The 15329-nt window shown below is 36.8% G+C and overlaps 2 protein-coding genes across 2 annotated transcripts; both read left to right on the forward strand.

Annotated features, from left to right (window-relative positions):
- The first annotated feature begins 670 nt into the window (after nt 1–670).
- LOC132860336 (cytochrome b-c1 complex subunit 9) lies at nt 671–3493 on the forward strand. Its single transcript, XM_060891512.1, has 2 exons — nt 671–845; nt 3177–3493. The coding sequence occupies exons 1-2, from the start codon at nt 705–707 to the stop codon at nt 3219–3221; spliced, it is 186 nt and encodes a 61-aa protein (XP_060747495.1). The 5' UTR covers nt 671–704; the 3' UTR covers nt 3222–3493.
- Nucleotides 3494–6196: 2703 nt separating this feature from the next.
- nr5a1b (nuclear receptor subfamily 5, group A, member 1b) lies at nt 6197–13980 on the forward strand. The gene is made up of 6 exons (XM_060890843.1): nt 6197–6298; nt 6485–6626; nt 6783–7459; nt 9841–9960; nt 12814–12961; nt 13727–13980. The coding sequence occupies exons 1-6, from the start codon at nt 6197–6199 to the stop codon at nt 13978–13980; spliced, it is 1443 nt and encodes a 480-aa protein (XP_060746826.1).
- Nucleotides 13981–15329: the final 1349 nt, after the last annotated feature.

Below are 15329 nucleotides of genomic sequence, written 5' to 3' on the forward strand. Positions count from 1 at the left end.
AACACAACACACAATCAACCCTGCAATCTCTTTTAATAATAATAATAATAATAATAATAATAATAATAATATATTTGTTGGAATATTCTGTGCTTAGACAACATGCTTATATCATGTCACATAAATATCAAAAAGATGTAATTTAAAGTGTATGTGTGGGGGTGGTGTGGGGGTGGGGGGAAGAGAGAGAGAGAGTATTGTATTTCAGTTACAGTATCTTCTTTTATTTTGTACATTTTGTAAATAATTGCCGTTTTCTCCTATTCAGAATCAGAATTTATTTGCACAAAAACAGCTTTTTGTGCCAAGTACTATTGGTTTTAAATGTACAAGAAATTTGCATTGGTGCATTTAATAAACAAAGAATTTTAGGAATCTAAGAATTTTAAGTAAGATGAATAATAACTGTGTAGTAGTGCAGTATAATATTGTATAAAAGGTGAACCAGTGCAATCAGTGCAACTACTTTTGCCTACACTGGCACCTTTATTTTTTAAATTCTCCTTTCCTTTCTTTGATGCTTTGGCCAAACTTTACTTTGAAACTGAGAGAGAGAGAGAGAGAGAGAGAGAGAGAGAGAGAGAGAGAGAGAGAGAGAGAGAGAGAGAGAGAGAGAGAGAGAATTTGCCTGTCTGCTCTTTTCTGATTGGAGGAGACTCGTTGAAGTTCCCGCCTCTTCCTCCTTCTCGAACACACCGACTATCATGGCGCTTGTAAGGAACGTCTATAACCTGCTGTTTAGAAGAACATCGACTTTCGCCATCACCATCATGGTGGGAGCTGTTTTATTCGAGCGAGTGTTCGACCAGGGCGGAGATGCGTTATTCGACAGTTTAAACCGGGGGGTAAGTGTCGTCGTGTGCGTGGTTTAATTCATCTGACAGTGACCCATGTAGCTAAAGCTAACGCTAGCGGAAGTCTGACCTTAGTTTACTGTTCAGAGGACAAGTCATGGTTCAGTCCCAAATGATTCTAAATCTCTCATCACTTTATGCAGATTAGCCTAATAAAACATGCCATATTTATGACTTAAATTAACGTTAGTAAGTTCATTGGCTTTATTCTGAAACCATGAATAATTAATTACACCCTTTAGGTGTCAGATTTGTATTTAGGCTCTTTATAGTGAATATAAACAATATATAACAAATACTTAGTCATATGATGGTGTTTTTCAGTCGAAGCTCGATGTACTTGATGTAGCTGGTTTGGATGGACATTTTATTTGAGTTACACTTTTAATTCATTTTACATGATCTAATATCCAGATCACTGCATACACACACACACACACACACACCACACGACATGTACAGTACAGAAAATTAAGCTTTTATCTGGCATAATATGCTAAAAAACTGTTCCGGCTCACAGTAAAGGTGACTTTATCGCTGTAAGTCTGTCTAAGACTACATCAAATCACCACTTCTACTATTGGTTGCCATGGTAATAACATTTATCATGTCAAGAAGCTTTTATCTTTATTTCATCAATATATAGCTGGCGCAGTATATAGTGAGATGAAACTATGCTCTTCTTCTAATTCCCGTTGTGCTACATATCAGTGTGGCGGCACAACCAGAAACCCACATCATTTTCCTTGCCACTAAAATGAAATACTCTGGAGGTAAAGTTAAAGGAGAAGCACATGATCACGTACACACTGTATTTGCAAAAACTTTGTTGTGTAGCTGGACACATATAGTCGCCGATGTTAGCGGTCACTCGTGTCCCCGGACACCATCTTCACTCATTGAGAATGAATGATCTAGGACTGCATTTTCGCTGCAGCTTCCTGTACATCTGAAGATAGTGTACATCAGCTGCAGACTGAAGCTGTGAGACAAATTCATTATGCAATAAATTGTAGGATTTATGGCCTAATGTTACTGTTAGAGGGGAAAAAAGCACAGAATTGTGAGGAAATCCTTGGTCATGGATTAAGGTCTAATAATGCTTAATGTTCATATTTAATGCCGCTATGACCAAAGACACTGTCAGAAAATCTCAGCGTGTGACTGCTGTGAAAGCTCCTCTATAAGCCAGCAAAAGATGACAGTATAACGTACAGGACAGCTAAAAATACTGTATGGCAAGGATTTAAACACGTTAAACAAAGAAAAAATATTTTTCAGGACAGAAAAATAGCCTTATTACCTCAAGTTCACTTTGATGAAAACTGAGCAAAAGCCATTTGCTTTAATTTGATAGGCTTTAAGTCTATAGCTAGATATGCTTTATCTTACAATCTGATACAGGGAATGCAGAACACTTATAAAATTCCGAAAGAGTATATTGGCATCATCTACAATGTAATAATTTTAAAGATCACAGAAAATATATAGCAAAACATAACTGATGTAAATTATTTTTCAGTTAACTTTTAAAGATTTCTCAACCACTGAAGGAAAAAAATACATTATGAAATGTGGCCAAAAGCATGTATTTTTGTACAGAATTGGAGAAAAAACATTTCACTATGGTTATTGTTTGATTTGAGATGCAGTTGTTTGTAGTTCTGTTCACTTCAGTCACGCAGAGTCAAACCAATGACAAGTGACACATTCCTGCTGTACTATTTGTTACCACACTGTACTGTTATATTTCCAGTCGGTGCCAAAATCCTCATGAGATTTTACAATGTACCTGGTTTAATGTTAATATTAAGTGAATCGATCTCACTCACTCTTTAGCATTGAATCCAGTAATTAAGAAATGTTTGAATTAAGTTTATTATAAGCAATGAAATCATGTTTTGTTGAGAAATATGCAACTAGGAAACTAGGATCAAGGTAGCTGTGGTAAATATAGACTACTGCTACCAGTCTGTAGTATTACTGTTTAGTTGGAATTAAATCTAAGCCTAAAGTTTGCAGAAGCTCCCAGATGAGTGTCGTCTTCTGTCTCATACCTCCAGTTTTAGTTTTCAATCATGAACAGCCACTAGGAAAATTCAGCTGCATTAACAAGCAATAAACATCCACACACCACCTTATGGTTTCATTTAGCCACATTGGATTACTGTAGTTACTATTAACAAACACAAAGGCCTAATTTACTACTAATTAATTAACAGATTTAAATCTAAACAATATTAGAAAGTACAGACCCTGTCTAGTGCATTGTACGTCTACTGTAGACTGTAGGTAATGATGTCTATTTTATTCTTGTTCTAGAAACTGTGGAAACATATTAAACACAACTATGAGAAGGAAGAGTGAGCAGAGTGCCACCTAACTTCGTCTCTTGATGAACACCCGGCCACCATCACCACCGTCGCCTGGTTCCTGGGGAAAAGAACTCAGCTTTGGCAGCATTTCTAATGTCATCCTTTGTGGCTTTGGGGATCAAAGAGACTGTGTTGTGATCATCTTGGAATACTGAGAACCATTAACATGCCCATGAATATTCTATTATATATCTTGTAATCCTCACATTTTGTAAATGTACACTTAAATTAAGTCCATGGTAATAAATCTGAAAAAAAAAACTACCTTCAAATCTTTTTTTTTTGGGTTATCTTTAATAAGACCTGTTTCCACATGCATCCACTATAATGACGTGTAATGAAGTCATTTCTTAGTACCGTTGTATTTACCAATATTTCAGCAGGGCTTCATTAAAAAAAACCCAGTGTTGGGCTCAGAAAATCACATTAATAGTTGCAGTGCCTTCCAGAAAATCTTTGCCCTTTATGATCAAGGGCAGTATTTAATATACTGTATAAAAAGAATGGCATTCTACATACAAGCTCAAACATGCAGAGACTTTGAGAGTCTGCATTTTGAGTTATGGCAGTGTTGTAGGGAAAGTTGCGAGATATTTTACACACGCTTAATTCAGATTATGTAAATTACCCATATGCACAATCTCGTATAAGCATTTACACCAGAAAATTAATATCCATTAAAATCCTAGAATTTCAGATGTACATTCATGTCCTACTTGTGTTCCTGATAAATCTGTAAGAAACCTATCTAATGTAAACCCCATCTGACCCCATCGGCTTCAAATGACAGAATTTGTGATGAGGTATTGCACTTTTATACACTGATTACAAGTTTAAATATCTTGTAGTAAGAGAACGTAAACCAACATAATTACATAAACAAAGAAATCATTACAAATGCTGCTGTATAGAAGGAGGACATGTTGCAATGACAGCATCTTCTTTTAATTCTGTGTAGCACCTTATTAGAGGCCCCCCCTTGTATAGTCCGCATGACTTCCTCTGACTCCTGCTCTTCGACATTGGGCAGGGCATATTGGTGTGCAGGAAATTCAACAAAAACTTTAAAGAATAAAACTAGCAGTTTCTCCATGTTATATGCTTCGTGTCCATGATCACCTGAGACACAATATAGCCAAAAGTTACCACCTACCACTCATTTTTAACTGTGCCATTCCAGATGTAGTCCCCTTTTTGCTGTTATCACAGTGTCTACTGTAGGAAGGCTTTTCTGCTAGATGTAAGACCTTGGCTGTGGGGAATTGCCCATTCAGCTATAAGAGCATTAGTGAGATCAGGCCCTGATGTCAGGTGAGGACACTTGGGACACAATCGACATATATTGGGGTTGAGGTGAGGACATGCAGACCACTCGAGTTCTTCCATGGAGCTTGTTGTGTTCACAGTCTGAAATATGTTTAAACCACTTAACTGTTAACTCTTGGACATTTGTGTACTTTGTGCCAACAGTTTGGGGAATTCAAAAATGTATGTGTGCTGGTCAGGTGTCCAAACCTTTAGCAATATAATCTGTATATATTCCCCTCTCTATTTTCATGTCAAACCATGCTTTCTTTCCAGTATATACACAATTCACATTTTTTTGTAATTCCACTTCAGATTTTGGTTGCACTGTCAAATCACAAATCGGCATTATTATAGCATATATTTGAGTCAAAATAGCTTCCACTTCTACCTTCTGGGAAGGTCTTTTTTTTATGTAATAGAAAATCTGTGTTCTGTAAAGCAGGTGAAATTTTCTTGTTCAGTTTGGCTCACTCAAAACTTTACACACACTTAAATTCTTTACTAAGGCCCAATGTAAAAATAAGTGTTTAGTTCCTATAAATCTATATTGATACTTCCTATAAATACTTAATTGATATAGAAAGCAATATGTTAGTTACTACCTTAGTCTATAGGTCTATTTGAATTTCACTTGTTGAGGCATTATTTTAATAATAGTAGCTTTGAATTGTTTTATTAAAATGCATTTTAAAATATGACCAGTGTAAGCATACAGTACCTCAGTAAGTATAAATAAGTATAAATAAGACCTATCTGTTATTTAATGACACCAGCAACACCATCAAACAGACCGAAATATTTTCTTGATAAATGGTTGGCAAAGCCTGTTCATTATTGTTGGCATATCTATGAAAAACCTACATGCCACAGGAAATAGTTAAGCCCCTCTTCTTCAACTAATCAAACTAGGAATCAAAATGTCTATTATGCAAATGAGTGGCTCCTCCCTAACCTCTATCTCTACCTGTTGCAGATAGGTATTTCACTGTGTCTGTCACTATGTCTGTCACTGTATCTTTCATCGTGTACACATGTGCATGGGTGTGTGTGTGGTTAATATAAAGAGATGTCACGCAATTGCTTGTAGCCCTCAAACTACATTGGTGGTACAATCCCTACAGTTGCGAGCCTTTTTTTTTCCTGAAAAACTGGCCTTTGGACAGATAACACTTTCTACCTCTCTGTCTGTCTTTTCATTGAAGTGGAGTGCCAGAGACCCCACAGGTAACTCAAGTAGAACTGAATCTGCTTTACACTAAATATCTTAATTCCTAAATAAGTGTATGTGTTAGTTTGTATTTTTGATTCAGTATAAACTGATGCTGTCTCATTTAAATTATATTCTTTATTTAAAATTGCTACACAAATATGGTTTGTGCTATAAAAACCCATATATAAAAATATATATGCATGGAAATAGCTTGCATTAAATACTTTACTTTTTTACTTTTTAATTTTTTGGTATTTAAGATCTTTGACATAGGTAAGAATATATATTTGTATATATGTATTTCTATATTTGATAACATTTAAATGACAAGTTTATGATAAATGTACAAGTTAAAATATTGTATTTGATGTCTGTTAGGATTATCAGTTGACGATGATTATAGTTCTTGAGTGCTTCTGAGTGTTTTTTGCTGTGTGTTGAGAGTCAGGATGGATTGCATCTATGGTGTGGATTTGGAGGAGTTGTGCCCAGTGTGTGGCGACAATGTGTCTGGCTATCACTATGGTTTGCTAACATGCGAAAGCTGCAAGGTACAAACTAACACCTCTTTGAAAAGAAAGGCTTCATCAGGAACTCAAAATTGGTTTAAAAATGTGTTCATTTGATTTTGAACCTAATCCGGTTATTAAGAAGCAGGATTTAAAGTGTGTATCTGTGTCTTGCTGATATAGTGTTCATTTCAGAATTTGAGATGACATATAGATTTGTTTTTAAAGGGCTTCTTTAAGAGGACAGTCCAGAACAATAAGCGCTACACCTGTGCAGAGAACCAGGAGTGTAAAATCGATAAGACACAAAGAAAGCGCTGTCCTTTCTGCCGCTTCCAGAAGTGTCTCACTGTGGGTATGCGACTCGAAGGTAAACACTAAGATAAACACATTGTTTTCCTGTCAAAGGAGTTAACAGTTCTGTGCTAAATACTGACATAACTACATAACTACACTCCCTCAGCATTTGTACATTTTTAAATGTTTCTGGGCATTTTCAGAAGCTTTTGTTCCTATTTATTTTCAGCAGTACGAGCAGATCGTATGCGAGGTGGCCGAAATAAATTTGGGCCAATGTACAAGCGAGACCGGGCCTTAAAGCAGCAGAAAAAAGCATTGAACCGGGAAAGTGGGCTAAAGATGGAGTCCATGCCACCTGTCCTTTCACCTACACAGACAGACTATACCCTTAGTAGCACATTACCCAATCTGTCAGACATTTCCAGCAGTAAAAACATCCTCATAAACATTTCATCTTCCACTATATCTTCAGAGTATGAGCAGGGTCTGTACCCCACACCTGGCTGTATGAGTGTGGGTTCCCACAGCCCACTGCCTTCTCAGTATTCTTACCAATCGTTGCCTTGTCGCAGCATCAAATCTGAGTTTCCTGACCACTACACTAGTAGCAGCTCACCTGGCTCCACTGGGGGATATACTTACACTGATCAGACTCAGACTTTGAGCTCACCTACACCTCACACTGGCCTAGACTTGCCAGCATTGGTTTTGGAGTTTGTGCGCTATGAACAGGATGAGCTGTTGGTACGGAGTAAGATCAGCACTCAACTGGCACTTATGCAACAGAATCAGAGCTCCACTGAATCAATCTCATCCTTTACCCTAATGTGCCACATCGCAGACCAAACACTGTTCTTCATTGTGGAGTGGGCAAGAAGCTGCAACTTCTTCAAAGAACTTAAGGTAAGGGAAAATCATAGAAGTATAATGGAAATAATGTATAGAGAGTGAGCCCAACGCAGTAAACATAGTTATCCTCTCAACACAATATCAGCCATAGCTTTTAATCAACATAACGACAACGCTGACTCACAAGACACACAGCGGTAGACAACTAACTACAGATCTAAATCTGCTGATTGATGTAGTTCTGTTCTGTTCATACCAAAGTATGAAAAAAAAAATACTTTCAGTGTCCATCCTGATACAGAAAGCATGAATCTTCAAAAAGGGTTTTGAATATTAAAAAATCTAAAATGTATTTCGGATTTAAATATGTTTATAGCTCTCACCTCAAATTATATCCATATATTATATCTTAAAAATCTGAGTAGTTTTTCCTAATCAAGTATTTCTTTCTGCTGAGGTTTCTTATATATCAATGATGCTTATTTAAACAGTATAAAAAGTACACATGTATAAGTCACAAACAGAGCTCTACACAAACACACACACACACACACACACACACACACACACATCTGCTGCCTGCTATAGACTGTCCTGTCATCCCTGAGTCATCACTAGCAAAAATATATGCCCAGCTGCTTTCTAATCTATCTGCATTTAGTCCAGATGCAGTTGAGCTCAGCTTAGTAATAATGGCTGTGGGAGCGGATTTGGGTTCAGCAACTGAGTGCACGAAAACTGCTTTCATTACTCTCACTGTGCTGATGGACTGTTTCCACCTTATATTGTCACACCTGCCCAGGTGAGCTAAACACACATATTAAATTTCCCCACAGATAAACAACTTCTGGATATGAGCAATTACATTTAGTTTATGTAATCAAGAGTATATGTGGTTACAGTCTTTGAGTATCCTTATATTCTTAGGATCATATTTAGGGTTGACTGAAGTTATGTCAGTATTTGTGTGGAAAATTGCTTGCATTCAGGCTAGGCACTTTCTTATGTTATGGCCAATTGAGGATACTAAAAAAATCCAGAGAAAATAAATGTAAGACAAATCTAAGTTTTCTTATTGTCAGTCGTAAGAATAGGTAGCACAAAAGTAATATAAAAACATTTATAAAAATAAATGTAAACAGAAAAAATGAAATATGGATATTCTGGATCAGTGCACATTGACGATGCCACTCCTCCAGAGCAAGGTTGACATCAAGGGGATCCTGGTTACTGATATTGTAATTCCTTCAGGCCATCAGATGGAGCTTGGCTTTCTTTACTGTTTTCTTTACAGCCCTGACCCCTTTTTGAATTCATCCTCCTATAAATTACTTAAAAGTCATGATTGGCCACAGATGGATGTGAATCATGGAACTGAGGGTTAACTGTTCATCGCGACAAGCCAGTGCAATGAGCAAATAATCATTCAGCCCTTGGTTGTAAAAAATTCCTCCACTGCCTGTTACTAGTATACGAAAGCAGAGAGCATTCTTTGGGTACCTTGCCCACCCTTTGGTTCTACTGTAGGTGGCAGTTGCCTACTCTTTAGCCTTATCCAATAGCTGGCCAAAGAACTGAGTAACTGTGGTACTATCAGAAACCCTCCCTTGACATGCAAAGTAAAGCAAACACTGCAATATGAATCCCCATCAGCTGGGTGGATAGCTAGCAAGACCTCTCTGGATGAGCAATGTATTGTGAAATTAGAGATGTCATAGATGTGCGAGTTGTATGGCCAGCATGCATTGTATACTTTGCAAAGAGTGAGTGGTTTGGATGTGCTTATATAGTGAGTGACAGGATGTGATTGAGTCCAGTAAGATTAGTGAGATTAGTAATTGGTAAACTGTTCTCATTAGTAAGCAAAGTCCACCTTTGAGTTCACACAGCATGCTTAGGTGGTCTACTGAGAGGTCATGCACACAAACAGCAGATTTAACATTTGAAACTACTTTGAACATGGAGTGAGATGTTTTGTGTTTCTCTGGTGATGGCCTTGTCAGAAAAATTCTAGTTGTGGCTCTAGTCTCCAAAAATGTCCAGTCTCCAATCACTTTTGGAGATTGCTCTGTCCCAGAAAACAGAGGTTGGCAAATTTTTCTTACTGCATTTGAGACATTTCACACGTTGGTTTATTCAGATAGCATTGTGACAGTCAGCTTTACTAACCTATAGTACAAAATGACAAGTCAAAACATTGCTGAATATTGATCTCCCTGACAGAGGTAAATGAGTGAAAGATTAAGAGACAGAGACAGACAGAGATATAAAGAGAAGCACAGGGCTTGTTTTACTGCAGCATATAACAGTTCAGCTTCCCAGCCTCATCTTGGATACCAGTATACATTATGTCTGGCCCAGGTATTATTTTGACTGTATTTTCCTTGGTACTGACTAATTTTGTTGAAAGTGTATCTCTCATTTGCCTCTCTCAGGTGGGGGATCAGATGAAGTTACTGCATAACTGTTGGAGTGAGCTACTGGTGCTTGATTATATCTCAAGACAGGTCCATCATGATGAACAAGACACTATTTTGCTCATTACTGGACAGAAGGTACAGTTAAACACACATACATCCTCTAACATAGACCAAAATATCCATTATTTATTGTAAATAACATAATAAATGAGAAGATGCGTCACCCTGTTTCAACAGTATAAAACATATTTATGATAACTAGTAATTACAATATATACATTTTGCGAGAGAGTAAATGTTCCTTATGAAAAATTCTGTAAAGAAATATTATTAAAAGCTAATTTCAATGCTGTTAAACTGAATATCAGTAGTCAAATTTCACAATCTCTGTTGGTACAAACAGCTTTATTTATAAAGCTTCCTAACAGATCCAAATCAGAAGGCAACGTAAATATATTTAAAAAACAAAACAAATAAATAACAAAGAATCATGATCAATAAACATAATATCAGAATCACATATCCAAAGTCTTGAGAATGACTGATAAAGGCTCGGAGCATATACTTCACAATGAATTGTAGAATTGTGTGTGTTTGTGGTGTGGTTCATGATTGATTCCATGATTGAGTGCATGATAGTATGATGGTGACTGTGAACATGTGTTCACTGTTATTGTTCATGGTGGCCATGTTTGTAGGCCACGTTGTACTATGGGAGATGCACAGTGAAGCAAATTCTGTTATTGGTGTGACAGGAAGCTCCACTCCCAGGCTTTTTCAAGGTCTGGCCCAGGTGTTGGTTCTTGGTGATTTGGATGACAGTGAGGAAAATACTGACATAGCACTGAGGTACTGGAATTTTCCCTCCGTTTAATAAGAGTTGAGGTTTTAATGGGCTGCACACGTAGATTCTCCCTCAGTATTGAGAGTTTTGAGGAGAGGAGGGGATGATGCATTTGGCGGTTGAACGGTAAAGGTCTGACTGGTGTGACTGGTTTAATGAAAGCGGTGAGGCATCAGTGAAGTTTGTAGATTACTGCACTAATTTTCTGGAGAATCTTGAATGACCTGTTGTAGAAATGTGACACCTTGGGTGACCTGGGTGCCTTTAGTTGACATCCATAACCGATTGACCATATCAGAATGGTGGGTCTCATCCACCACCGATCAGTGGATTCTTTGTTACTTGGCCATAGTGCTTGAGGGGCTGGTGTGTCACTTCCCACACTTGCTCACTATATCTAAACACTTGCCAGATGCTAGAATTGGTGTGGAAATCCATGTAAACAGAGGATGCTGATAGCCAAAGACACATTGGACTGGGGTGATTTTGGACATACTCTGTAGATTTTGGATATACCCAATCTACATGTTTAAGATCTTCCCTTGGCTTTTGGCTAGTTGAGTGCAAATTCCACTGTGCACAGGTTGCCTTGTTTTGAGGGTAGGTAAAAAAGTCAAAAACTGGAGGACACTCACAGGGAGAAGTTTGCTCCCCTCCTTGTGGCCAAACTGCCGTGTCCCAGGGTAGCACTTAGCAGGATGATGAATTGAGCTATTTTGGTTACTCAGCAATCCCATCTTGAAGAAAAATTATTCACATAACCAGGGGCATTTCTAGGCCTTTTTTAGGGTGGCTCCAGCCCCCCTGTCTGTGATCTCAGCCACCCTAAAACTAAAAGTATAATTTTTACTTTCATAAATAAACAATAAAAATTACGTTAAAATGCAGGACATGTCGTCGATGGGAAAGAAAATTATTTATCAGTTTGATCCAAGAGCGATTTTTTTTACTTTACTTTTACGCACATGCGTTGTAGTCTTTCAAAAGTCAGCTGTCATCAGCTGTCTGCTTTATTTGAACGGAGAAGTCAGAGCTAGAGGCATTTATCTATAACGTTAATCGGCGAAAAACCGCAAAGACTGCAACCAAAAGCAGTGAAATTTCACTATTCTTATTACCAGAGTTGATAGCACAAACAAAATATTAATGCAAACAATCCATTCAATATTAAATAAAAATAACATTTATTTGGTCTTTGTCTTGTGAATATTTTTTTATTAATGACTCGTACAGAATGCACATATACATGAACTGATTTGATTCAAGACTGGCATCATTACACCAATTTGGTGTCCACTTTTGCCATTTTAAATAATACCATAACTTTTGGCTTACTATGTAGTCATATAATATATAATATAAAACTCTTCTTGTATTAAATTCTCACTGAGGGCTAAGCCACCTAAAGATGAAATCCTAGAACCGCCCCTGCACATAACAGAATAGTAAGGGAACAGCAAGACTAAAAGTACCATTTAGTAGCCATTTTGTGCTTTCTGTTCTGTGAAAGTCTTTTGTTGTTTACCAAACATTTACACAGAAATTTACTCAAAGATTGATGAATGAGGCCGAATGTTTTTACATGATAACTTGTATGTATATAGTAATCTTATTATATAGAATTTAGACCCTAGATTTTCACAGGCTATGAAGTAATTGGACAATTGTCTGAAAAGCAAATTAATGGATATTTGTGGCCTGTTTCCCTGTTATCTCATGACAAAATAAGGAGATAAAAATCTGGACTTGATTCGAAGTATTGAATATGTATATGCTAACTGTCCAAAAGTGGTCCAAAGAGGTGTTGATAGAGGCAAAGAGCCAATGTTACACTGAAAAAACAAAACAGACCAAAGAGTTCAAAGAGAGAGCAGTAACTTTAGGAGTGGCCAAATCAACACTTTGGTACATTCTGCACATGCGAGCACAGCACAGCAAATGTCCCAAAAACAACTAAAGTGGAGCAGTAAAGCTCTGCAAAGCATCTTAAAGGAGGAAACCCAGAGAAGGAAAAGGCTATAAATCTTAAAACCACTTGAATTAATTATTCGCTACAATCACATCAAAATATGAATATCCTTATGTATCCTAAGGATTAGAATGGTACCAAACACTGGGAGTGACCCAAATGTATATATTTTTAGGTGGATCTGACTTCTTTACTGACTCAGGCAGAGGTGACCCTGGGTGAACTGGTGCGAGGGGCACAGCAACTGGCCCAGCGTCTTCAGGATTTACAGTTAGACTGCAGAGAGATCGTCTGTTTTAAGTACCTCATCCTGTTCAATCCTGGTGAGACCACAATCACACAAAAACAGAAAAAATGAACAGATAATATGGTATACCTAAAGCTCTGTTTTTTTGGCTTTCAGGGTCACTATACCATGCATTTTTAATACAGCTCTATTTCAAATGTAACAGTTAATGGTAGCTTGACTATTTCATACTATTGTATAATTGAATTGAATATTAAGAAATGTGTCTTGGCAGGGGCAGAAGATTTTAGCTTTAGCAGAGGTGTCCAGGCAGTACAGTAATACCCATTACAGTGCCATCTAGCCTATGAACACTGCAACTGTATGATAGAGACAGCTATCATTACAGATAGTGAATAAAATTGTGTTAGAATTATGATTATATTGTGGATTTATGCTTCAGTTAAATTCTTTGTATGAATGTTTGGAGATTAAACTGAAAACCTCCTAATGTTGAACAGCCTTTATTTAAAGTTACTAGGAAAGCTTCATTAAAGATTAAAAATTATAATAATAACTTATTTAGTGGCTGCAAGATAACTTATTTAATAACTTATTTAGTGGCTCCATGTTGGGGTGTATGGCTCTTTATTCTCTTTAATTCAACTAAACAAAGGCTGATTTTTGCATTGAGGTCTTATGGATCTTAGCTATACCACATTATCAGCTTAATGTGTGTGCGTGTGTGTGTGTGTGTGTGTGTGTTTGTTTTTTCACAGTTTGTCCCTCTGTCTCTCAGCTATTTATTGTGACTCTAACTGTCTGCTCTTTCATCTATGATTTTTTATTTATTCATTGACAGATGTGAAGCTTTTGGAAAACCAGGAATATGTGAAAAATGTGTATCACCAGGTGAGTGGGGCATTGCTGGAATACACATTGTGTGTATATCCACAGCACATGGACAGATTCAGTCAGCTGCTAGTGCATCTACGAGAGCTACGAGTTCTAAGCACTCAGGCTGAAGATTACCTGAGCTATAAACATCTCAATGGAGAGATACCATGCAACAAACTGCTCATAGAGATGCTGCATGCCAAGAGAGCCTGTGTTTGACATATAGACACAAAATTCTACACTTGTACAAACACGAATAAATACTTGTATGGTTATGCACAGAAAAGAGAAAATAAGTATGTGTGGTGGAGTAAACAGTTAAGCAGCTCTTAAACAGAATAAGTATTGCACAAGCTCATCTCTGTTAACTTCAAGCTTATATTATCTATCTAAACCATGGCAACAGACCCTGCCTATAGAGCAGATATTCACAGATAAAGTTAAGGACTATTCTATGTGAACTTTGAGCAACATAGATGGTGATTCTTTCTGACTCTTTCTGATCTCTGTATGAAGATTGTATGGTTGTCAAATAAAAGTTTTATACCTGCTTGTCCATCAGTTCTCATCAAAGCCCGGGATTGAATAATGTTAGAAATGCATGTTAGAGAACTGTATGTTTTAAGTGTATGTTATTCAAAGACTTTATAAACTTAGATAACAATTTTATTTGGTATTTAGGAGACAAGATTTTGTTCTTTGTTCTCAATAAAAAGGAAAGATAAATGACAGTAAATGTGATTATAATTTTAAAAGGCATGAAATGCAAGATCAATAGTTAAAACTAGATTTTCCTACTGTACATGGAAATTCCTGAAGCTTTAAAATAGTAGTTTGTTCATTATGTCTCATGGGCTGTAGGTATCGTTAGTGTATGTGTGATTATATCTCGTGACATCTTTCCTGTAATTTGACAATAATGGATAGCTTTAATCAAACTCATTATAATGGAAGCCTAAGGGCAGTTGTTCAACTCTGTCAATAAATCTTTAAGTGCACCATATTTTTGATGAATGCATTCATGAATTCTTTAAAGGTATTTGTAATATTATTCAACAATATGTATAACTCAGAGTGGAGACTTTTTGTTTATATATTAACACTGGCATGTGGGAGACATTTCACATCGAACAACATCAATGCTTTTGTCAGTTTTTTATTCACTCATTTTCAGTAACTCTGAAAATGGTCATGGCTGTCATGGACCCAGAACTCTGGGGTAGGAACACACCCTGGATGAGACAACATGAACACACAAGTCACAGCAAGGGGTGATTTTAAGAAGCCAATTCACTTACCAACAAGTAAACAAAAGGAAGCAATATAAAAAAGTTCACATTGACAGCTGTAACACAGTTACAGTACACAGTACACAGCTGTATAAACCAAATAAGTAAACTTAAATGCACATTTCTTTGCTTATTATAAGTGTATTATTCAATTCAGTTGAAATGACACAGCTTTAAAAATGAGTAATCATCATCTGGGATTAGGATTAGTGCAGAATATGTGTCAATGTCATTGTCAATAGAAGATTACGTATATGTGTGTATTTAGCATTCTCACTG

Source organism: Tachysurus vachellii, chromosome 17 (assembly GCF_030014155.1).
Source record: "Tachysurus vachellii isolate PV-2020 chromosome 17, HZAU_Pvac_v1, whole genome shotgun sequence".
NCBI classification, from domain to species: Eukaryota; Metazoa; Chordata; class Actinopteri; order Siluriformes; family Bagridae; genus Tachysurus; species Tachysurus vachellii.